Below are 26,577 nucleotides of genomic sequence, written 5' to 3' on the forward strand. Positions count from 1 at the left end.
CCTTATTGATGAAATAGCAACCTAACTACAAAATTCAAATGCAAATCTTTTTGTATATATATTTTTATTTTTTTAACAAAAGGCCTAGCATGGTGATGACTCTGCCCCTAGCAGTTTTTTTTTCCTTTCTTTTTTCTCATTTTTTTTGATGAAGAAACCAAAAAGATTGCAGCTACAGAAATAAGAAAATAATATTAACATGGCCATAAGAGAAGGACTTTACCACTTGGATCTTCACAACTTGTATTGTCTTCGCATCATAAACTTGAATAACTCTGATCTTTTTATCTTCTTCGTTTTTGTACTAAGTCTTCAACTTGGATATAAAATTCTGCTCATTGTATAATATCTTCACTATAGATATAGACTTTTTCTTTTCCTTGTACTGTTGCTTGTAAACCTTGAACATCTTCAACTTTCTTCATAGATTTTGGTGTCGCTCACTGTTGATGATAATGTATTTCTATGGACCTGTTGTTGTCGAAGGAATGGTGCTAACTGTAAATCAAACTCAAGAATGAGGCTTTCATCTTTAGACGTTACCCTCATGATTGACAAAAATTATCACTCAAGAGATCAAAAAAGTAGTGCTGAAATTAGAGTGAAGTTGGGTAGCTCACCATTCTAACCGGAATTAGCATACAGTGACACACACTATAAAATGACAAATTTAGTTAGCTATAGAGAATTGAAGGTCTGTGCCTCGCTTGATGTAAATATGGGTAGTCTCTGCTAATGATTGATCAACAACTCTAATACTAAATATCTTTCTGCACCTAATTTGCCACCGACGTGATTAAATATAATCTTTAACGCTCTAACAAGTAAGAAACCTGAACATTTTTTTCTAACACTTCTAAGTTCAGTTATTTCAGTCAGAAATTCCCTATGTAAACTTGGCTAGAAGTATGCTTGTGACTCTAAAATCTCTAAAAATTGGAGGTTTTATGCAAATATTTACAAAATTTTGAAAAATTGTATTCTAAAAGTGAAAACTCTATATGCAATATACTCCCCCACACTTAAACTTTACATTGTCCTCAATGTAATTGACTCATCCAAAGTAAACTAAGGTGGGGAATCAATATATGATATAAAAACCTAATAAAAACAAAAGACAGAAATAAAAAAACAAAACGATGAGTTGCCTCCCATATAACATCCTCGGCCCGACTTGACCAATTATGATACTCCTCCAGAGGGAGCAAACCTCTAAACTCTAGGGAACATACATCCACCTTGTCGCGTTGAACCTCACAAAATATTTTGTGCGTTTCCCCACCACCAAAGTAGGGATACTTTAAGTGGAAAGGAGACTAAGGTTCTAATTTAGTGCCTGCACAACTGAAGATAAAACAACTTCATTAGTAATGGACAAAAAAAAATATAAACAGAAGTACCAAATTGGACTTTCGATTTTCATATATAAAACTTGTCTCCACGAGATCTCCGCTGCGTCTTGGCCATTTCGGCGAGTTTGTCGATTAAATCTTGTCTTTGCGCGATTACGAGACTCGTCTCGTCCATGAACAGACTACATTGCTCGAGATTCCCCATGTTACAGACAAGGAATGCCCATAGTAATGCATGTGGTTGGAAAAATCCCGAGATTCACCACATTGGTTACATGGTAACTTAGGGATTCAGTGCACATGTTACCTAGTCGATAGACTTGATACCAAATACGTAAATTAGTTTAGTTGATGCTGCAAGTGCAAACCATGAGCAGAGCACAAGCCCAGATAGTAAATTTGACTTACTTCAGACAGACTTGACTGTTGACTCAATTAGTTTCCTACCCAAACTAACAAAATTCAGAAGCAAAATTCTCTTCTCTAAAATTATTTTCTTCTTCAGCAGAAGCTTTGGTTGTTCCATGATGGTTTCAAAGTCCGTAAGAATTACAGGCTCAGGTAACATTGATAACTTATCATCTTCATCCTCTCTATTCGAAGTTAATAATACTGATCTCTTCTTATATCAGATTCTACTGTATTCATAATGCCCCAAAAGTATCTAAATCGATCATGAACCAATCATCATCATCCTCATCTTTAACTATAGACCTAACTATGATTTTTTCATTCTTGATGCCAATAATGGTAGTTTTAACGATACCCCTTTTGGAACCCAAGGCTTTATGAATGAGTTGAATGACCCATTTTATCCGACAGAAATTGTACAATCTTGTAATACTCTTTTACTTTGTTGTAGCTCAGCTTCTTATAGTGACATTGGATTTCGAACTTATCATGTTTACAATCATTCTACGAAAGGTTATAGAATCATACCTCCACCCCTATATTGGGGAATTCAATGTTTGGATTTGGTACCAGTTTCGTTTTGTTGTGTTAGTTTAGCTTTCGATCCACTCAGATCACTTAATTGTAAGATTGTCTGCATTTGGAGAGTTGGGAGAGTGATGAATCATAATTATAAGATTGAGATTTACTCATCGGAAACAAATTCTTGGAGACTGTGGAGATACCTGTACTGTATTCATTTTTTCAGTGTTTATTGGAAAAATTGATTGAATTGGATTTCTACCGAAACTAGCCGTTTATTTTACTTCGATATTGATGGGAAGCCATTTTGTCTGATAAATAGTGATACCGAAATGAAATGCAGGTATGGGCTTATTAAGTATTTTGGAGAGTGCGTGGGTCATTGTATTTTATTTTGATGGATAAGAATCTGTCAAGCTGCTTTGATATCTTCGAGACGGAGGTTGATTACCAAGGTTGGAAGAAATTAAAGTACTCGGTAAATCTAAATAGGTTTGAAAATGATTATCCGTAGTATGATATGGCAGATTATGGAAATTTAATATGCTTTATCTTATGTGCTGATGAGGAAGTTGATGGAAGGGTCGAGGGTGTTTATACATGTATCCGACAACACTATATCTTATTGTCTTAAGAAAAAGATTTTCGTAGATGTTTATGATTATCCATCTGATGACTGAAAGGATTTCTGTTCTATAACATGGCAGGATGCTCATCCTTATATTGAATCACTTGCTAAGGTTTGAGTATCTCAATTGATCGACAAATGAGGTTCTGAATCTTGCTAGCTGAATCCCGCATCAAGGCTTCCTCTTTTTGTTTCTTATATCCTGTTCTTGTGGAAGGTTAAAATATAAGTCTTCATTGTTGGACCAGACGCATCCAGGTTTTTTCCTTAGTTCTCTTACATCTTTTTGTGAAGCATATAGCATGTTGTCACTTAACAGTGCGGTTGGCATAGAGAAACTTGGTTAAGGTTCGTTTAGGCAACTATTGTGAACTTTTATTGTTATGACTTTGGGGTAGTTCTGCAGTAGGTTGGGTGAACTTTTAGCTAATTTTTGCTCTTCGCTATGTATTGGTATCTTTTCCTTTTCCTGGTTCTTGTATATTTATCAGAAGCAACAATGATGCGTAGGTTGGATAGGTTTTGTCTATTCCTTAAGTCATGCTTTTTCAGCGACCCAGTCACCCTTTACTAAGTTGGGTCAGAGTGAGATTCCCAAGTAAGAGACTTCTCGGGCAGGGAGTACGATGCAGGAGCATCCTCCCCTCGCTGACTGGAATCGTCCCGATTTACTGGATCCCTTAGCCATGTAGTGAAGTGATAAATATGGCCTTTCCATCAGTCATGGCTTATTAGCTTCCTTCACCAGTATGCTTTTATCTGTGTTACTGTGTATGTTTAGTTGGAATTTTTTCCATGTAACTTGTAATCCTGTTTATATCCTCCGGCACTCTGCAGGTGCTTTTCTTCATCAAATTTTGTCTTTCAGCTCTTGGTGCACTTGTAAATTATAGTTGATAGAGTAACTCATGGTGGCTTCTATCATTGCTTTGGTTTTTCGTTTGTCGTCCATTTTATATCTAAGTTGATTTCTTTCTGACGCAGGCCCCTAAGGTTACTGAAGAGAATGCTATCAGTGTTTCCAAAAGTTGTCACTTGCTCATGGATTTTCTTTTCTTGTGAGTGCTCAGCTTATTTTCGTTTAGTGATGCTTTCCTAGAATTATCGTTTTCAACAATGCAGTAGTATATTGTGTTCTTTGTATATGTGACAGTTGGTAGTAGGATACAACTTCCACCGATAATTTACTGCCATATGTCTGGTTCGAGATCTAAAACAAGACGAGTATAAGCTAATAATATAAGGGAGCTTATTGTTTTACCCGTTCTCTTTTTGTAATCTAGCATCTCTGCAACTATCATTCTAATTCGTGTTTCATGTGTGTTGTTACTGGAGGAGGGTAATGTTGAGGCCAAGAGGAGATGCTGAAGAGGCAGGGCGTGATGCAGAAGTTTGCAACTACCATACTTTGCAAGGAGGATTTCCCAAATTTTATAGCAGGACGACCCCAGGTCGCTTAGGTAATATGGACCTAGCTCTCATCAAAAACCAACTTACTGAGGAAGCACCGACCGGATCTTAGAAAGATCAAAAGCCGAGAATATTCAGGTGATGAACTATTTTAACAATTTCTGCTTAGTAATATAAGATTTCCAAGGTGATTGCTTAGTAACATTAAATTTATAAGGTGAAAAAGTAGGTTTCTAACTTGATTAAAGATGTAGAAATTGAAGATGAACCCTTGCATTGATAGGAATTTTCTATTGAAATTGAAGCTTGTAAAACCAAAAATTAGTATCTGGATATTCCACAAAGCAAAATCTGTGAGGGGGTGGCTTCGAGATGGTTCAACCAGATCACGACCACACCCTCGACCTTGTCTCTGCCTGTCTCAGCCTCCCTTAACAATGACATAGTTGCCTTTTCATCAAACTTCCACCCAAGATTAAGACTGATATCAAGATTAGGATGATCTTCTGAGTCAGAGTACTGAGATTCTCAAGTTAGAGACTTCTCAGGTGGCGAGTTCGATGCAGGAGGATCCTCCCCTTGCTGACTAGAGTCTACTCGATTGACGGGATCCCTGGGCTATGTAATGAATCCTTAAATATGGCTTTTCCATCAGTCATGGCTTTTGAGTCCGACTTCACTTCCCCACTATGCTTTTATCTGTGTTTTGTTGAGTTAGAATTTTCTCCTAATCCTGTTGGTATACTCTGCAAGTGCTTTTCTTTTATCGGATATTGTCTTTGGGCTCTTGTGTAATTGTAACTTATAATACTTGATAAACTATGGTGGCTTTTATCATAGCTTTCTTTTGTCAAAATTTTTGTATCTAACTTGATTTCTTTCTGATGCAGATCCCTCAAGTTACTGAAGATAATGCATTGTTCCCAAAAGTTCTGACACTTGCTCATGCATTTTCTCTTCTTGTGAGTGCTCAGCTTATTTTCACTTAGTGATGCTTCCTAGAATCGTCGTTTTTAACAATGCAGTATATTGTGTTCTTTGCGGATGCAATAAATGGTCGTAAGATAAAACTTGCATTAATAATTACTGATATGTCTGGTTCACGAGTCTAAGATAATATGAGGGAGCTTATTGTTTTACCTTTCTAAATTGACTCTTAAAAGGGGTTTGGATGATTTTATCTCTCTTTCGTAATCTAGTATCTTTGCAACTACCATTCTAAATTTGTCTTTAATGTGCATTGTTACTGGAGGACGATAAGGTTGAGGCCCAAAAAGAGATGCTGAAGAGGGCAACTGATCAGTGGACCTGCTAGCAGGTACTGAGGTACATATTTCAAATTTTGTTGCAGAAGTCCGCTAGTGCCATGCTTTGCATTATGACAGGCTTTGCAAGTAATAGCTTCCAAATTTTATAGCAGAACCGCAGGTCACTTAAGTATAAATATATGGACTTAGCTCTCATCAATTGCCAACTTACAAAGGAAGCGCTGACGGGATCTTAGAAAGATCAAAAGCCAAGGTTATTCAGGTGATGAGGAACTATTTTAACAATACTTGCTTAGTAATATTAGATTTGTAAGGTGATAAAGTAGGTTTCTAACAATGAACATCGTAAGTTTTGTTGTTTTACAATGAAGAAATCGAAGATGTATAACCCTTGCATTAGTAGGAATTTTTTTTTCTATTGAAATTGAGCTTACAGAGATGTATGAGATCATTAACTAATAAAGAGAAAAAAAATTGTATACTCTGTCAGAATCACACTAATTGTAGTTGCTGCTATATTTGCATGATGAAAAGAAAACTTCTAAAACAAAATATTACAATGTCAATTCTGTGAGGGGGTGACTTTGACAAGGTTCGACGAGATGAAGACAATCCCTTTTCAGCAAAGGAGACAATGACATAGTTGCCTATTCATTAAGCTACCACCCAAGATTAAGACTAAGATCAAGATTAGGCTGATCTTTGCAACACGCCTCCCTAGCTTCATGCTTTTCAGTAATAGTTGTTGCGGCATCTTCCACAATTCTGTCTTCAATGATACAGTCTTCATCAATGATCAAGTCTTCAATAGTTGAAGACGACGATGACGAAGATGATGCAATAAGTACCTCTTTTCTTGCACACAAATTTTGTTTTAGTTTTTCCAAAGATTGTTTCACAGACTTTAACTTCTCCACAGAATCGAGTTCTTCATTGTCTATATTGTCCCACCAAAAGCTATCAATACTCCCATTCCCAACACCAGCCTTGTTTCTGCATTGTGTAGAATTCTTACTTCTATGAACATTCTCACTTTCTTGTTTCTTACCTTTCCTCTGTTCTTCAAGGAACCGTTGAACCATATTACAAACACCCACTGGAGAATTTGTAAAGGTGTAAGCCTTTCCACCAGGAGAGAATACGATTATGCAGACAATAATATCTGCAAATAACCTGCATAGTTCAGTAGCTTTACTCTTGATACCTTCTCTTCTTTTCGAAAAAGTTACCATTCTCTTTTGTGGATCAACAATCCTTTCTATCTCTATCTTCTTTTGACCCATGATTCTTCAAAAGTTTGTTGTAATTTCTGTAACAAAAAAGAAGTTAAGAACTGCAGAGATTCAGAGAGCGGTATAGCTAGTGCGATCGATTTAGCAAAGTTATAATTGAGTTTGAGAATACATGTACTACTCTACCTCTATTTATATGGATGATAACTTATCGGATACTCCTAAATCTAATCAGAAGTTTCCATTTTTATAAAACTCTTGCTTACCGTAATTACGTCGGTTTCCTAATTTTAATCTAATGCGGTGTTTTCTATTTTTAGGAAACCTTGTTTCTAAAAATTTGAATAAGTCGGTGCGTCTATGTTTTAGAGACGTTACCTTTTTGAAAATTGGATTTGGGCTGCACTTAGTGAAGGCCGGTCCGGTGGGATGGGTTCGTCCACAGGGTGGGTCCATGTTGGTCCTGTTTGAATTCTTTTATTTCCGCTCCTCCTTTTCTGAGTAACTAAAATATTTTAAATTGTTTGTTCGATTTGAATCAAAATTCTTCTCCAAAATATCAAATTATTTTGGATTCTAAAGTTTATTCGTTTATTTTCCTCGTGCAGAATCATCTTTGGAAATTTATTTTGTGTTAAGATTATATTTGAATAGTGTCTAATTTCATGGAATAAATTATCTTTTCGTGGAAATAACATGTTTCCACTTATTTAATAACAAACGTTATTTCATGAAATTCTGAGCCTAATCTATAAAAAAATGTGGTCTATAGTTTGTTTTAGTTTAATTTCATGAAATTTAGTATGATTCGATGCCTCTCCCTGGAAACTGTTTCTGAAACAATTCATAGAAAGTGTATTCGAAGGAATCAATATCTGGGGCGAGGTAAGGAAAGACTTCCTGCAAAATTCTGTGGAATTGAGTTTATGGTGGTTTTGTTTGCAAAATTCACAATTCTGAGGGACTTATAATTTCATGTGATTACAAATTCCAGGATTCATGTAAATCCCTCAAGAGTTTGGTAACTCAGTTAAAATTCCTATGGTGCATAGAATTCTCCTATTTTGAAGTTTATGTATTGTTTGGGATTATCTTTAAAATCTCTAAATCGTATATATATATATATATATATATATATATGGGATTTAGAGTTTTTTTCTTAAAAAAAAAAAAGTGGGTCCATAAATTCCTTAATAAGTTTCCCAGCAAATCTTAGGGGGAATGAGTCGAACTCCATATGGGGATTTACTGGAAAAGTAATTCCCGTAGGAAACGTGATTCCAGAAATTTGGATAACCAAACGTACCAAGAGAAACATAATTCCAACCTAAATACCACCTCTAAAATTCTAGATCCAAGCCCACCTTAATGCATATTTTAGACAATATTTTCTGTAGTCAGATGGGAGTGCAGTCAAAAATATACAATGGGATCTAATGAAAACAAACGAATACGAAAATCAGATGAAAATTGTTCTTGAAATTAACATGTATAACCTCTAAATAAATATTTCCAGGTCCAATGTAATCGACCGAATTCTAAAGTCTAACAAATTTGTCTTGAGATTGAATTTTGTAAATTACTTAGCATATCTAATAATTTATGTCAAACGAATTACAAGTCAGATTTTTGCCTGTGAATCAACTAATGTAAGATCTAAACATATCTCATTCATTTAAATGGGGATGATTCCAAAGGAAGAGAGTGAATCTTATCAAAATTGTATCGACTTTCAATTTGTTAATAATATGAAACAAAAATTAGGATTGATGAGAATGAATCGTATGAATTTTACTGAACCTCGACCCGATGAAAGTTCAATCGGTGTATAAAAATGAGAGTGAATTCAGATGATATGAACAAATGAATTTAAAGACAAACGATCGACCCAAATCAGGTGTTGATCGTTTGTTTTTTTTATTTTTCTGATATCTGCCTCGAGGTATGATTCGGCTTATATATCTGACTTAGGATTACTTGGGTCAAATCATTTTGTACCCGACTCATGGGAGCACATATCTTACCGGATTCAAATCTTTTTTATAACTCTATTATTTAATAATTTTAAATTCAGAGTCAGATTCAGACGAGTCATATTAGTTAGGAAAAAAAGTCAACTTACTCAAATACACATTAGACTTGTTGTTAAACAATGATGCAAAATAAAACGTTTATAAACAAAAATTGGCCCGTTGTAGCCACAATTTTTGTTTTATCTTTTTGAGAATCAGTTACCACCATCTCATAACATATGTCCTCATGGCACCAATGCAGATACTGAGAGCAATATTTTTAAGCGGGAGAAGTACCATGACAGCTAGTGGGTATTTCAGTTTACTGGGAAAGTACCAAATCCCGTATAAGACAAATTAATTTCGAATTTATTTTATGAGATATGGTACCCTCTATACTAAACTGGTACACCCCATTAGCAACATTAGGAACTACGTTTTATTTTATATTAGAGGATTGATCGGTCGAACTCACAAGTGTTGCTATATCAAGCTTGTTGTCAAAAATGTATCTTGATTTCTAGTCTACAATTAGTTAAGTCTCGGTATAGGATAGAGGTAGTTGAGAAACGAACCAGTAATCATTTGCATTATACCGTTTGAAGACGAAGATCAACCGAAGTTTTTGGAGAACTTCATCAATAAAAGGTAAGTGAAGACCGAACCACCTATTTCTCAAGTTATATTCACCTTCCTATCCTTGAGACGGTTGTTGCATAACTAATTGATACATGTGTATCTTCCTTTCCCTGGGAACTAGTGATCCTCAAGACGAATTGAGGATAAAATCCTATATTAGGAAGGATTCCTTGTTTAGGATAAATTCCTAGTTAGGGAAGAGTTTTATTTTAAGCAATACTCTTAGTTTAGGTAATATACCTAGAAAAGGATTTAGTCCTACAAAAGGAAATAGTTCCTAGAAGGTTTGGGAAACCAAACCGAAAGCTATAAATAGAGATGTTTATCTCATAGCTAAGACAACTAGTTAGTGGGTTTTTTATATAGACGCACACACAGAATATTAGGCACAGAAAACCTAGAAAAAGCTTGGAACAATACTTGTGCAAGCTTAGCAAACAGTTTAAGGTTAATCCACTGTTAGAGAAGATTGTGAACGTAACAAAGAGAGAATTGTAATCGTTTTCTTGTTCATAATCTAGAGAAGATATTTTCTTCGAAATTACTACTTGTGTTCTGTTTTCTAAGTTTTTCGTATATTATTATTCTGAATTCCGCCTTTATAGTAATAGTTGCCAAGGTACAGAGATCATTACGTATCAAGTTGGTGTCAGAGCGAGGTTAGTTTTTAGGGTAAATCCTTGTGGTTTATGGTTTTCACTAGATCTCTCTACATAAAGCTTGGTGAGGTACTTGAGAAGCTAGAAGAAGTTAAGACAACAAGGGGATCAAGGATGACAAAGTCATATGATGATCCTAAGGAAGGCGAACCACAAACTATGGAAGAAAAGGTGGCTACGCTGCAGACAGACATGAAGTCAATTCAAGTTACCCTTAAGGAACTGAGTGAATGTATTTGTTCTCATACACCTAAAAAGGAGACGAAGAAAAAGGTTACACATTCACCTGCAGCTTCGGAAAAAGATGATTCGGAAGAAGACGAGTCGGAAGAAGAAGAAGAGGAAGAAGATGAGGATGAACAGGAGGAAAGCGAGCTTCCTAAAGGTCCTACAACAACTAAACCACATGGTAAGAATCTGAAAATTGATTTTCGTGTTGATATTCCACTTTACGATGGGAGTGTCGATGTAGAAAAATTGGATGATTGGATTGAACGTCTAGAGACGTATTTCTCTTTCTTTGAATATGGTTCAAAGGAAAAGATAGCTTTCGCGGCATTGAAGCTACAAAAGCATGCTCTAACTTGGTGGAAAGCTTATCAAAGACAAAACCTAGGTAAGAGAGTATTGTCGTGGAAAAGATTCAAGGCAGTTGTAAGGAAACAGTTTTATCCGGTTGGCTACCTTGAGGAGAGATGGTTCCAGTGGTACAACTTGAAGCAGACTTACAACCAAACCGTGCAAGAATATACTTCGGAATTTCAGAATCAAGCTATGGTTTTGGATTTAGACTTGGAATATCATGCTATCTATATGAAGTATATTTCCGGGTTCCATGAGTATATGCGGAAGGAGTTGAAGATGTTTTTGGTGGATACTATCTCCAAAGCAAGCATAAAAGCTAATGCCATCGAAGGCAGGCTGAAGAAAACTGATGTTAAGGGAAACGTCAAGGAAAAGTCTGGAAGTTTCGTCGCTAAAGGAGATGAAAGGAGCAAAGAGAAAGGGAAGTATAACGACCAAGAAGGTTTAGTTTGTAAACATTGCAAACAAACAGGGCATGTTGTTGATAAGTGTTGGATGAAGTATCCTAATCTAAAACCAAAAGGGTTGCATAAGAAAGAAGCCATGATGGAAACACTAGTCACACAAGTTCCAAAAGAAGTCCAAGGACTAATAGTACCTAATCCAAAGCTCTCTCTAATGGCAGGTGGCGTAGAAGAGCTTACAAAAGACGATCCTAAGGAACGACTTCACGGTTAAGATGCAGGTTAAGACAACACTAATAGATGTTGTCATTGACCCGGGAAGTCAGAAGAATTTACTTTCACATTCTTTGGTACAGAAGTTGGGTTTGAAGACTTTCACACATCTGAAACACTATCCTTTGGGGTGGCTTCAAAAGGAAGGTGGTCTACAGGTTGCATAACAGTGCACGTTCAAGTTCGCTTTTGATGAGTCATACATTGACGAGGTTACATGCGATGTGGTTCCATTGGATGTTTGTCAAGTTGTACTTGGTAGTCCTTACTTGTGGGATCGAGATGCGGTTCTACACAGAAGGGAGCAGAAGTATACCTTTACCAAAGATGGGAAAACTTTTGTAATACGAGCTATTGACTCTCCTCTTGAGGGAGCGAGCTTGATTACAGCCACTCAGGCTAAGCAGTTGGTGAATGCTAGTACAAATTTTATTCTCCTTGTGATCAGTTCTCTTGACGAGAATCCGAGTAGAGTTTGTTTGGAAGTTCTAACCAAACAAAAAGAAGATGACCTAGGAAGGTTGAAGATGTTTGAACCACCATTACTAGATGATGATGGAGATGACAAGACGATCTTTCCACATGCGGAAGACTTGTGGTTTGATAGAGAAGAACCACTCGAGGAGTATTTCATTACGGAGCGAAGAGTGACTAAGACAAGACAAGAAGATAAAGACGCTTTTCTAATTGGAAGTCAAAGTCAAGTTCCCAGCAAGGAGAAATGGTTCAGCAGGGTGAAAGGAACTCATGAGTTCCGTAACCTACAAATATAACTTTCACATGAATTCAAGTTCTTGAGGGGGGGGGGGGGGGGCGCATGATACATGTGTATCTTCCTTTCCCTGGGAACTAGTGATCCTCAAGACGAATTGAGGATAGAATCCTATATTAGGAAGGATTCCTTGTTTAGGATAAATTCCTAGTTAGGGAATAGTTTTGTTTTAAGCAATACTCTTAGTATATATAATATACCTAGAAAAGGAATTAGTCCTACAAAAGGAAATAGTTCCTAGAAGGTTTGGGAAACCAAACCGAAAGCTATAAATAGAGATGTTTATCTCATAGCTAAGACAACTAGTTAGTGTGTTTTTGATATAGATGCACACACAGAATACTAGGCACAAAAAACCTAGAGAAAGCTTGAAACAATACTTGTGCAATCTTAGCAAACAGTTTAAGGTTAATCCACTGTTATAGAAGATTGTGAGCTTAACAAAGAGAGAATTGGAATCGTTTTCTTGTTCATAATCTAGAGAAGATATTTTCTTCGAAATTACTACTTGTGTTCTGTATTCTAAGTTTCTCGTCTATTATTATTCTGAATTCCTCCTTTATAGTAATAGCTATCAAGGTACAGAGATCATACGTATCACTAATTAGACTAGCTTGCATAGACAAGAATCTCGAGTCGAGAACTAATTATTTAGTTTAAGAATTTCTCGAAATATAATGACTAAGCTTAATGAATATTTGTTCTTACTTGAAAAATTTCGGTGGATAACAATTTATTGTTCGGAACCAAATATTGATTCAATTTTATCATTTGAAAATAGCCTGGAACAGTGATATGTGTGATTGATGTTATTCAGGAATGTTTCAAATTGATTTAGAGAAATATAAAACTACTATATTCGGAATATAAGACAGTGTTATCAGTCTTACAAACTGAGAAAACTGTTATATGTCTGAAGCTGTATTACATGTATTCATACACGTAGCGGAGTAGTTATATATCGACTTCCATATTTGTGTGATATGCATATTCGTACTTATATCATGGGAAAATCTGTTTGTTTCCTGATCCGGATAGGTATGTATATTTGTATACAAACCATCGTGGAACTGTGGTAAAGGAATCGGGTTAAAATAGTCAAACCGGTATGTGAGCCAAAACAGTTCTATGTTCTAGAACCAGTTTAGTCCCAAATCGGTACGCAAGCTGAATGTTCTGTGAACTCCGGAACTGACAAAGATCTTAAGTTTGCAAAACGGTACGTGAACTAAAAATTTTTGTAGACCCCAGAACTTTGAGTTGGTTCAAAGTTTGCAAATCGGTACGTGAACTGAAAAGTTATGTAGAGTCTGAAACTTGGTAATTGCATAAGTTTGCAAACCGGTTTATGAACTGAAAAGTTCTGTAGACTCCGGAACTCGGTAAATACATATAAGTTTGCAAACCGGTTTGTACTATGACTCAGCCGATTCACGAAGTAATTTGCATTTGATCATTTCTCTAGTTTGCAAATCGATCATGACTCAATTACGATTAAATTATTTCCATGAAGTAATTTGCATTTGATCATTTCTCTAGTTAACACTAGACTCATTTGATTACATGATTGTGACTCAATATTAATGTCTTAGTGAACATGAAAATGAGTGTTAAGCTTTTAAGTTCAAATCGGCTATTTTCGGCTAACGATGTTGAACATAGTCTTTATACACGGTTAGGTTACGGTTTACCTAACCATAGTGTATATCTTGTATATGTGATTAAGATTCAAAGCTTTCATCTAACAGTGGATATTGATTTAAAGCTATCTTAGCTTAAACCTAAAGCAACCTAGACTTTGAAGTCTATATAAGGGGAACTCTTGGCAACTATGATCTTTGAATCCTGACACTACTTTTTGGTGTGTCCTTGTTTTATCTAAATTCGTCCTGTCCAGAAATCCTTTTAGGGTTTAGCGACTACAAAGAATTCATTGGGATTCGTGAAGCCAAGTCCAGTTATCTTTTATTTTGATAACTCGAGTATCTTGATCTTGATTTTTTGTAGAGCTTGCTCCATCAATCAAGATAGATAGTAATCAACAAAGTTCCTTTGTATCATACTTTGTTGACTCCCCAAGTTTTATACTTGCGAGGTGAATAATAATCTAGGCTGCACTTCGGGTTGCATAAGTCCGTATTTTGAGGATAGCCAGACTTTTGTCTAAGTTGCTGTCGATTTCCATCATTTAGATCTATCGTTTGATATGATCATCCGTTTAGATTGTAAATCAAGAAATCAAATATAAGCTTAATCTGTGGGAGGAAGATTTGGTTTAAAGCCTTCAATTGAGTTGAAACAACTCTTAGTCGTGGGTGAGATCGTCTAAGGGAATCAATTGCGTAGATTCCTGCTGGGATTCAAGAGGCGTAAGGAGTGCGACTATACCTAAATCATTGGTAGACTTAGTTCAGGCTCAAGTGCATTCCAGACCGAAGTTAATTGGTAGTAGGCTAGTGTCTGTAACAGCTTAATACAGTTTGGTGTTCAATCTGGACTAGGTCCCGGGTTTTTTCTGCATTTGCGGTTTCCTTGTTAACAAAACTTATGGTGTATGTGTTATTTATTTTTGTGCATTATATTGTTTATCTTTATAATTGAAATATCACATATTGTGCATTAATCAATCAGAGTAGCTAGGTCCAACCTTGTTAGTTTGAAAAGACTTGATTGATTCTTGGACATTGGTCTTTGGTACCGTCCAAGAACTCACTTTGTAGTTAGGTTCATGGATTCAATTCTGTAAATTCTTTAACGACAGTCGAGAGAGGTATATAACTCTGGGCACTTTCCTTGATTGCGTGTTTACTCACGGAGTTGTGTTGAGTTTGTCCATACATATTGCCTAAGAAAAAGTTGGTGGTATATCTTGCTACCCCCGACACTTTCATTTTATTTTGTAGTTGTTATTTACTTTGACACATGGAAATAGTGTATATGTTTATCAATAATTTTACGAAAATTTATTAGTACATCGGGACTCCATCTCGTGGTTATCACCGTGTGAGAGCGACGTTGGGACCCACATCCACCGTTACCAATCCAGATGACCATTCTCTATTATCCATTAGATATCCATGCACCCGATGATCTACACGGAATTTATCCGGGTCGACGTTGAGTCATTCATAACTTTATGGCATGGCTGAGGTAGTACACGTGAAAGGAAATCTTATAGTGGAAGCTAATCTACCTACGGGGAAAAAAGCAGAAGAGTGGGAAACCACTAGCATTATTCTTAAAAAAAACTAATAGTTTAGTTCTAGGCTTCATAAAAAGTTCTAATTAATTTCATTACAAATTAAAATATATCCTCGAAAGTATTTTTAAGCAAGAAAAAATTAAGGGGCGTTATGATATGTCCGCTGTCGATGTACTATACTAGAGTGGTGAAGTTACTGGGTGATGATACCAATGATTTGGGTTCGAAACTCGTCAGCATCAAATCTGCTCCCCGAATATACTCATAGATTGATATTTTTCCGCATCTGGAGCATTTGGTTGTTCAAAACACTCACATAGATTTATATTTGTCCGAACTTGGAGCATTTTATTGTTCAAAACTTTGTTTGTGCTTTGAATTGCTCATGTGCATAATTCCACATAGAAACTCAATTAAAACTTTGAAAAGGCTAAAGAAAAGATAGTACTAGTAACTGCGCTAAAGCCCGCGGAAACTTCACATAACCACATAATAGTAATTGAATTATTGTTAAGATTAACCCAATTCACGAAACACCAAATTATTTGGAAACCCAATGCTAAGAAGAAGGTAATATGTACACTAGCTAGCTTGGTCAGATAAAAAATTGAGTATCCTACCTACGGAACATGACTCTACCCAAAAGCTTAAACATTGAACAACTAACATGCAAAGTTTGAATAAATTTAGACCCGGCCCGCCTTGTCGCAAAACACTTGAAGCAAGCAATGGCTCTGGTAAAAAGTAATATGCAAATTCAAAGGTTTAAATTTGATTAAAAACTGACCTCTGTCGCGAAGAAAGAATGAAATCCGAAGGGTACTCTTTTGGGTAGTTCAACAACTGCAGCCGGATCCACTGACATTGTTTTGGCATCAATTACATTCACTACTTATTTTCTGCACCAATTTACATACTTATTTTTTGTTAGTTGATCAAAGAAAAATAATAAAATAAAATATATAATCAACACTAGTTTAGTTTGGTCCTAGTAATTAACAAAAAATTTAATACGAAATGAAATGAAATATTTGAGAAGAAAAATTTGGACCAAGTGAACCATGTAGTAAGAACTTATACATACTAATATTTTTGGCATTCACAATGTATCAGGCTCGAATGGTTGTATATTCGAGTTCATGGTAACAACCAAACCCCACATAATTACATGCTCAAAGATAAAATAACCAAAAATATATGTATATGCTACTTGCTAATTGATATAGAATGGCATATGGGGCGAGGCTGAGGACTTGAGGAAACACTTGTTGTTGTCATTATCATATTTAGTCTCTAATCAGGATCAATTGGTTATATGCAACCTTTGGCTAGTACTGAAAAAGGATCTTTTCAAATAAGCATGAGAAATTAGAAATAATGAACAAGTTACCTAGTGTTCTCATCGCATACGAGAATATTAAGTATCCATCATCTTCTTCAGATGTTACTCCTGACTCACGAGAAACAAAAACAGCTTCGCCGCAAAACTTTCCAGGTTCCAAGTTAAAGATACCTTTAATATTTCCTCCTACCTCAAACTTTTTCCTTCCTAGCAACGGCTCAGCATGCAAATCAAATTTAATAATCCCTGTCTGTTTTCCGGCTATAGTTGCATACACAAACCTTTATTTCCTGAATTACAGATTATGCATTAACAAAATCAGGAACTATTGATGTAAACATAACATCAACAACATAAAAACAAAATGAAAATTACTTGCCGATGTAATTTTTATTAATCCGGGGAAAATCGACAGAAGGTAGTGACATCTTTTTTTGTGATGCTAAACCGTTTTTCATATTGAATCTCATCTGATCTCATACCTGGTTGGAAAAAAAAAGTTGTTGGAAAAACTCCACTGAACAGATTGTTTCATACTTTATAATAAAAAGCGTCTTACAGTTCACTTGTGAAATCAAAAGGATTTGCAATCCAGTTGACTATGCTCATCGATTCTGTTCTCTCAAGGCGACAAGTAATCAGAACTACTTCTTCTCCGTCTTCCCAAGCATTGGCTAATCATTAGACAAAATATGAGAACAAAAAAAAAAAAAAATAAATAAAATAAAATAAGCTAATTACTTTTTCGTGTGAGTGGTTAGCTTAGGCCACACATGAATTATTGAAGTGATAAAAGGGAGGATATTGTGTAGAAACTTAGTACGTTAGTTGGTGAATATGGATCTTAAACCTTGTCATATTGGCCATGCTAATTTTATCGGTTGTGATACTCTATGTTCTTATTCGCATGGTTATCATGCGAGTGCCATGAAGATACTAGTATGTAAGGAAGTTCACCCTTGGTTTTTTTAACCAATAAAAACATGCGCGGACGACTCATAAATATTGGTGTGATAATTGATCAGAAAAATGAGGTAACTTTTTTGATCTATGGATTTCGTGCTCCAGATGTTAAAATAAATAAACATATGGCTTACCATTGTGAAATATAAAACAGTTAGGAAGTTCGAACCATCTCATATGAATCTCATCTGTTGAATATCGTGGAAGAACACCAAAACGAGCTTTCTTTGTTGTATTGAACACGAGAATGTCTTCTTTCGTCACCAAATTCTGACACACAAGTGAAGATTATTTGCAAAAAATAATTTTTTTTTATTATGTTATGTGAGAAAAATGGTTTATTTGTAAATTTTTATAGCATGTCAGCTCGGGGTTCCAGTGAACCACATTGTAGACACACAAAACCCTCGTAAAAATAATAGTAATGAATAAAAACACATATATAGCTCAAAACGACTACCAGCATTATACCTTTGGTCGAAAGTTTAGAGGCAGATCCATGAAAATTGCAAAATTTTCTGTAATGGCAAAGTCATGCATCATGGTAGGCTCTGACAATGTGATTGGCACGGGATCAAACATAGAACCATCTTTAGAAATGACCTGATATGTACAGTAAGGTGGTGTGAGATCATACCCAAATGTAAACATCTCGCCTTCAATCATCATTAATATTTATGTTAAATTAAATAAGAGATATTAGTTCATAATGATTTCCAAACTATATGTAAGATTATGATTTACCAGTAAATGAATCGATCTTCGGATGTGCAGTAAAGGAATGCTCCAATTGTTTGTCATAATCTAACATTCCAACTGTCTGCAGATCTCCATCTTCCAAAATTCTAAGAACATCTGGAAAATTGTAAAAATAAAAATAAAAATAAAAATGAATGATACTATAAATGATGGTCAGGAATAAATGAGGCATTGATGATTAAACTCATCTTTTCCTATATGCTAAGGTTAAGAGAGGAGTCTTCGTGTGAAACTTCTTACAATATCTAAGTCATTTGACACATAATCTGAAATAATTACATCATTAAGATACACATATTTCAAAGCAAGGGGTCGTGCTAAGAGTTGCAGCATAACTATGTATAAATAGTAGCATTAATATAACAATTGCAACACCACATAGACATATGTATAGATGAGTACATCAAAATTACTTACAAGGTTTATCCATTTCTCCAAGAGCCAAGAGTTTTCCATGGTGATATGTGAGACTAGTATTACCTGTTGACACAAGTCCAAAATGTGAACGTAAAAACTTTAACCAAACTAAAGATGATATGTTGATATAGGATTAAGCTTTACATAGATGATTCAATAAATGATTTAAATTATTTAGAGTTTGTTATCAAGTAATGAAAATGCACATCTCCCAATTTTTAAAAAGGTGTGTGTTGGACGCCTAATAGAACATAATAGTTTCAATGAAAATTTGGTATATATTCATGCCATAAGAGCTCTAAGCAATTTGAAGGAAGGAAGATGGCACTTGGCAGAGCTGAATGCAAAGCACAAAAGAGTTTGGTTGCTAGTTTCATACAGTATTGATTTGGTGCCGATAAAGATGATGTTTTAATTCTCATATGAAGTTTTTGTGGTTTGTAATGGATAAAAAACTTTAAATATGTGAGAAGCTCTTTTTATTCGTTTTTCAGCTTTATTTTTTCCATTTTTGTAAAAAAAATACATGAAACCCTTTTCATTGAATATTAAATGAGTATGTAAGATGGAAAGCGGAAGACCTACATGTTCCACTTCCAAATGAAACATCCGGTACTTCAAATTTGGATCGAAGAATATGTAAGCTGGCCATGAACACTCCAAATAATCCATCAAGATCTCCAACCTGTAAATGACATAACAAAGTGTATATGAGTGTTAATTGATATGTATAGCAATGGTATAACGGAAATATGAAGTGGTTCTTAACCCCAAAGGTCGATAGTACCGATGAGGTAGTAACTTATAAGCAACGAACTTATGAATTGGCTGAATAACATACACAACTAGTGTACTAGAGGTGACAAAGGAACGTTATGTACAAGTTTTCACCTCATCTACATCTAATCTATTATATTACGGATTTCAAATTTGGCATCCGCATCCAATCCAACATCCAATTGGTGCATGGATGGACAGATTGGATGCATCCAGTGGATTTGTTTTATAATTTGAGTTTATAATAGAGATATATAGGCAACAAGTTTATGGATGGTTTTGGAAATAAATATTTAACATTGGATTTGAGTGTAATGCTTTGAAGTTACTCAAAATTTGAAGAGGAAGAAAAACCGGACCCCTTTGAAATAAGATATTTTTGGTGTACTTTGGGGTTAAGTTGTATACTTATGCATACATTGATCTTGTATCATGTAAGCTCATCAAGTATAGTATGAAAGGAATATTTTATTTGGCAAGAAAAAAGAGGATACTAATAGGTCTGGATGTCCAACGAATCCTCAAAGTTGCATCCATACCAATCTGTAATTGGTTGGATTTTAAAAATCACATCCGCATTCAACCCATTAACGAACGGTCTGAACAATCAACCACAAAAATATGGTTAGCCTAGGAAAAATCCGCGGATATTGGGCTGATGCTCACCCCTAATGTTACAAGTAGGCAATGACAAGTAGAGCCAGGAACAAGATAATGGGTAATGATAACCCATTCATGGGGAGGCAAAGAATATTTTTCTTAAAACAAAATTAGAAGTAGTATTTTTTACATATATATATCATAAAATATGGTGGGAATTAAATGCTTGACCCTCTCCTCACTCTCTTACTCAAATGGCTTTTGATTTAAAATTCATTAAAAAAAATTAGCGCACCTTGTTCAAATGACCCATAAGAAAGAAGGAGGGTCATATGAATAAAGGATGTCATTAAACAAAAAACTATATTTGCAGAAATAATCATATGTGTAAAAATATAATAAAAATGAATATAAACTTTATCTTGTAGGGGTATAATCTTCAAACCAACTTATATATCATATCTCACGGATCATATATCTGAATTTAACAAATTTTGTATATTTGGAAAACTTTTTCAAAGACATATATAAAGAGCGTAAATACGAATATCAAAATTTTGTTTTTCCAAGAATTTTTTATTCTCTTAATGATTTTTTTTAATTCTTCATATTTTATAGTGTGCAGCTATTATCCACAATTTTTCTAGTGTGTAAATACTATCCATAATATTCATTTTTTGTGTGCAGCAAATATCGGTGTGCAATTATTATCCACAATGTCAGTTAACCTTCTTTCTTTTTTTCTTAATGAAATTTAACCTTCATTAATTATTTGTATTATAGTATGTACATCATTATAGGACCTAAAAAACAAAAACTCTCTTTTGATTTTTTGTACTCCCTTTGATTTCATAATTTGTGCAACATATATACACAAGTAGATATCTGCAGAAAATATGCACAATCAATCAAATCAAAAAAATGACCTTAGAAAATGATTATTTAAGAATTAATAGTTCGTATCAGGACTCGTCATTGACTATCAAGTCAAGTTGTGGACCAAAAAAGTTATAATTTTGTGTAACTTTATTACTTTATTAATCTAAATTATTACCTTATTAATTTTATAAATTATAATAATTCCTAGAGTTATTCTAACAACAGATTCTTCTTTCCTATTAAAAAAAATAAAAAATTCTAACAAAAATTAGAGACATGACAGTGTCAAAGACTAGGTGATTCATGGTGGTGATGAATCATGATTCAAATTGAGACGAATGAAATACAAGGAACAACATTGGGATTTGGTATTCAAACTGGTTGATTTTTCATGTTGTGTATTGTTTGCATTTTTTCACAGTAAGCATCCGCATTATTATGATTCGGACATCTATGGTTTGTGGTTAACCACCGGGCATACCATAATGTAAGACCTGAACAACCAACAATACTAACCTTAAGAAATTTTGCGGCACCAAAATATTCCTCCTGTTTAAGGCGAGATTTCCTCACATAACGGGAAACATATGTTGCTTTTCCATCTTTAATACGCAAAGCATGAACCATTCTGCAGCATTTGTCGCATCTACGATTTAAATTTCTTGACTGTTGGTTTTTGTAAGTTTGTTGTGTAAAGCCATTTTGTCTCTGGGTCCCAAAATTATTTGTCTGTCGATGGCTTTGGGTTGCAGCCATACAAGTAAAATTTGCTTGTCAGAGATGACGGACTTGTGGATTGAACGGCAAAATTGTAAACAAACTGGAACCAGATTCTTAGTTGATCAAGGGGTTGACTAGTCAATACTCAGTCTAACAGATCAAACAATCAGTCAAGACTCAAGAGCCCCAAAGGCCAAAGCTATGAACGGACTGCGGAGTACGGACACAAATGTGACCCAAGAAAATGCCACCGTTTTTTCCAGAGTTTATTAAATGCCACAACCGTTAGTTTTTCCGTCAGGACCCACACACTTGGTCTTTTTCGCTGACTCGGTCAAAAGAATCTTTCGTGATTTACATATTTACCCTTGAAAACCCTATTATACTAGTCATGGGTTCACCGTCTTTATCACCGGTAAACAAAAAAAAGAAAATAATAACAGGAGGAAATGTGTTGCTTCCGTGAATCATTTTTCAGAGTCTACAATGGGTATTTGCCAGGGTCTATCAAGAGCTTTTATATCTCGACTTCCAGGCTGAAATGAGTTCGAAATGCTGAGCAGTTGATGGAGTTTGAAGACCAATTAAACCAGTGAAGATAATGGTCTTGTTGGTTGATAATTTGGACTGGATTTGGAGATTTATGATTGTTGAATAATTTCTGAACTATGGGTTTGTTGTGAATTGAATTTGCAGGTGTTTCAGTGAGTTTAGAAGCGCTAGAAATTTCAATGTTACACCAAGATGATAATGGCACATTAGGTGTTCGATAAAAGTCCTAAATGGATTTTTCTTCACCTCTTCAAGCTCAGTTTCTACCAGTTGAGCCTGTGTACAAGGGATGTTGCTGAAAGTTGTTGAATAGAAGATGAGTTCAACTCGGATTCGAGTTTTGAGTGATTTTGGGGATGAAATTAATATCGAATTGAATTTTAGGGTTCAGTGAAGAACATCTTCAAGGAAAGGAAGTTGATGAGAACAAGGGATAAGAAGACACTCCTGCTACTGCCATTGATGGTACTTGAGGAAATGATGTTGCTGTTGATATTATAGATGAACTGAAGATAGGTTTGAGCTGGAATTGCAGGTGTGTTTTGCAGTGGTAGTTGCAACAGAATTGAAGGTGGTTTGTGCTTGGTTAATGTCACAGGAGCTGCAGGGAGTTGCTGTAGGCTCTTGAGATGAAGCAAGAGAAAATGACTGCGATGGTTGGTGATGAATTGCCATGGAACTGAAGTGTTGCTACAGAGTTCCATGGGTATTTGGTGACTTAGATGAATGCTAGGACAGGTGACATGACAGTGTTGATGCTGGAGAGTTTTACTGGTGGATGTTGCAGGTGCAGTGAACCCAAGAACAAGGAGGAATCGGTGATGGATTACGGATGGGTATGATGCTGTTGAACTGGACATGGCGAGACTGCAAGCGAGATGAGTAACAGATTTGCTGGTAATGAAATTGAATTGGCACTGGAAATGGTATGAGGAGATGTATGTTTATGATATGAAATGGTGCAGCTGGTATTGTTGCCGCTGCAGTTTGGTGGTAGTTCTGATGTGTTCGCAGGCAGAGATTGTTGGAAATGAAGAAAGGAGGTTAAGCTGGTCGTGGTCCTGGTGAAGCTGAGTATGCCAGATTACAGGGTGATGGCTGGAGTAAATGGAGTTGAGATGTTTAAGCAGAGATAGAGCTGTGACAGATTTGAGGGTGTATATGTCTTTTACTAAGCTGGATAAATGCCACCTATGCACTAACTGATGGCAACAGTTTTTTTGGATGGAAAAGGTCAAACGTGTGGCATTAAATAAACTCTGAAAAAAACGGTGGCATTTTCTTTAACTGCAAATTGGAAGTGTGGCACTTTATTAAAATCCCCAAGGGTATAAAAATTTACCGACTCAAATACAAATAGCTCAACGTTCTACATCATAGCTTTTACTAGCCGTACCTCCAATTTGGCTTCCATTAATTATTGAGGAGGACCATTAACCTAATTATTGAGAGGACCATTAGCCTTTTAGCCTTTTAACGTTTTACAGAAATCATAGCTTCTACTAGCCTGCACCTCCAATTTATCTTCAGCTAATTATTGAGGAGGACCATTAATCTATTAACCTTTTTGAAGCCTGGCCAAATTGCGGTATACCGAGACTAATTGGGGTATATCTATTTTGTTCCCATCCAAGATAGTGTGTTAAGAGGTGTCTGAAAGATGTTAAAAGACCAAATTACCCTTGCTATCAATACCCTGCCGACTGAAACTTGGTTTTGAAAATTTTCAAAACCAATTCACCCTGTGAGGTTCATGTGTGATGAAATCGAAAATCGGAACAAAACTTTAAAAAAAATAAAAAAATAAAAATAAAAAGTGGCTACGGGATTTGAGATTGGGTACAAAATCATACCCAATCTCAAATCCCAATCACGTATGATCCCGCATTTTTATAAAAGTCGGCAAGGTGTTTTTTTGGTGATCTTGCCGACTAGTATCAGTTGGCAGGGTATTTTTTTTGTCGACCTTGCAGACTATTCAACTCTGAAATTAACATTTATAGGATCGGCACGGTAATCATCATTATACCTTGTCGACTATAGTTTAGTCGGCAGGTTATGAAATTAATACCCGACTAATCATGTATTTATAACACTTTTCTCTGTATGTCAACAATCCTATAGTCGGTAAGGTGTTTTTTGTCGAGCTTGCCGACTATGAAATAGTCGACAAAGTATTTATTTCATAATATGCCGACTAAACTATAGTCAACAAGGTATTAATTTAAAATACATGGTAGGGGTATTACGATTCCCCCAATATATTGGATTTTTTAAGGCGGTTGTTTTAGAAAAAAATAATAATAATAAAAGGTTATAACTTCTAAATTGTTCTCGTTTGTGCCTCACAGCAAAAATGGGATCTAAAGTGTCAGTATAGTGTCAGGCGATAGGAGACATGTTTATCACGTTCAGGAAGGACTTTCAACATTTTACCTACGAAACAAAATGCACTCCTACTTTTAGCTGTGGTTGGTTGTTCTTTACCAAGAAAACAAAATGTACTACTTCGCACTTTCGCAGTACTGGCGCTCTTTCTAAAAACGGAAAATAATAGTATATAAGGGATAGATACACGTACCCATCTCCATCATACCTGCACGCAAGAAGTAAACAGATATTAGGACACATCAACTTCAACCATTACAGCAGTGCTTTCGCTTTTATTTGGTTTTTGAATCTTAGCAATCAATAATTTCGTGAAAACAGTCTAGTCTATGGTTGTAAATTTGTAATCTACTGTTACGTTGATTCACAACCACAAAAGCTCGACTAATTATTTGAGTTTTGTCTAACTTGCCAGTGATATCCAGCCACAGGCATGAACTTAGGGTTTGGACCAACCATCAAAAACTCTCCATTTAATCCATCCTGTAAAAAGAGGAGTTAAAAGACATGTATATGTATAGTTCTCAGAAATTTGTATATACGTACGTAGACGTATACTGCATGTTTACGTGTGTGTGGAATGGTTATTCTTTCTTACCGGAAGGTATCCATTGACAGGGAGATTTGGATGAGGAGGAGTTTCTTCATGCGCCGGAGCGAAAATCCCAGGCCCGGCCAAGTATTGGCGCTCGGCTGTTTATCATGCATGAACTTGACTATCAACTTCTCGACAACATCAAAGAACTGAGAAGCAAGTCCTTTCTTAGGCTTAGGCTCCACCAACAAAATTCTTCCTTCTCTTGACCCGCCAGTACTAATTGCACTTGTACTTTGTTGATGATGGTTTGCCGGATGGGAGGATTTAGCATGTGACCATCTTCCGCATCGGACCATTTTCAGTTCGGTACTCCTGCGTGGCCGGTCATTACAGAGAAATACTAAAGCCAACCGCTGATGGGTCGTTGAACTTTCGTAGGAGTTTATGGTGCTGGATCTTGCAGAAAAGAACATTGAATCAATCGCTGACATTTTCTTTTAAATATACTGGTTTAAACATGCAAAACCAAGAACCAGTCACTGCAAACAAATCTTGCTTCGACGATCGATGACCAACGAACAAAAATGTAATTAGCTAGAGTTGAGAGAGAGAGAGAGAGAGCGAGAGAGAGAGAGAGAGAGAGTTGTGCGCCTGGATTAACAATCGATTCTCTTATTATATAGACGTGCTTGACTTGATAAGGGTCAACAGGATCGTGACTTTGATAACACCGTTTTCAAATTTATTAGTCTACAGATTTTTTACTACTTGAGGAAAAAACTGTGCATAGATGTTCAACAAGTGTGTTCCTTATAGAACATTTGTGGTTCCTACATCCACAAATGAAAGATATGGTAATAAATGCATGGCAACAATCAAGTGAGGCTGACTTGGCTAACACTCTAAGGCGGGACATGGAAAGCACGGTACCAGCACTATAATTATGACACAAACAGACTTTTGATCATCTCCCAACACTTCTAAAGGAGGCTGAATTTCAAATTCAGCTAGTGCAATCAAAATGTGCATCAACTACAGGTAAGAAGCTACTTTGTTGGTTGCAACATGAGGAGGATACACGGAACTCACACTTGATGCTTCAACACTGCCGTGATACATACTGAAACAAAGATCGACGATTGACTGGCTAAATAATGGAGATATGAACATCACCTTTTTCCATACAAAGGCAACAGTCAACAGGAGGGTAAATCATATACATCAACTGTAACATCCTGTATTTTTATCATGGTGCATGCTCAAAGATGCGCCA

At 35.7% G+C, this 26,577-nt stretch overlaps 1 protein-coding gene, 1 long non-coding RNA gene and 1 pseudogene across 2 annotated transcripts; 1 reads left to right on the forward strand and 2 right to left on the reverse strand.

Moving 5' to 3' along the window:
* The first annotated feature begins 1,802 nt into the window (after positions 1 to 1,802).
* LOC113337781 lies at positions 1,803 to 6,032 on the forward strand. The gene is made up of 8 exons (XR_003354433.1): positions 1,803 to 1,913; positions 2,629 to 2,740; positions 2,993 to 3,171; positions 3,898 to 3,971; positions 4,249 to 4,461; positions 5,214 to 5,285; positions 5,576 to 5,649; positions 5,741 to 6,032. It is a non-coding gene; the product is annotated as an uncharacterized LOC113337781 (long non-coding RNA).
* Positions 6,033 to 6,250: 218 nt separating this feature from the next.
* Positions 6,251 to 6,874, reverse strand: LOC113337982 (agamous-like MADS-box protein AGL14). Its single transcript, XM_026583510.1, has one exon. The coding sequence runs from the start codon at positions 6,872 to 6,874 to the stop codon at positions 6,251 to 6,253; it is 624 nt and encodes a 207-aa protein (XP_026439295.1).
* A 9,270-nt stretch (positions 6,875 to 16,144) lies between these two features.
* Positions 16,145 to 25,660, reverse strand: LOC113337983 (annotated as a pseudogene).
* Positions 25,661 to 26,577: the final 917 nt, after the last annotated feature.

Source organism: Papaver somniferum, unplaced genomic scaffold (genome assembly GCF_003573695.1).
Source record: "Papaver somniferum cultivar HN1 unplaced genomic scaffold, ASM357369v1 unplaced-scaffold_18, whole genome shotgun sequence".
Lineage (NCBI taxonomy): Eukaryota > Viridiplantae > Streptophyta > Magnoliopsida > Ranunculales > Papaveraceae > Papaver > Papaver somniferum.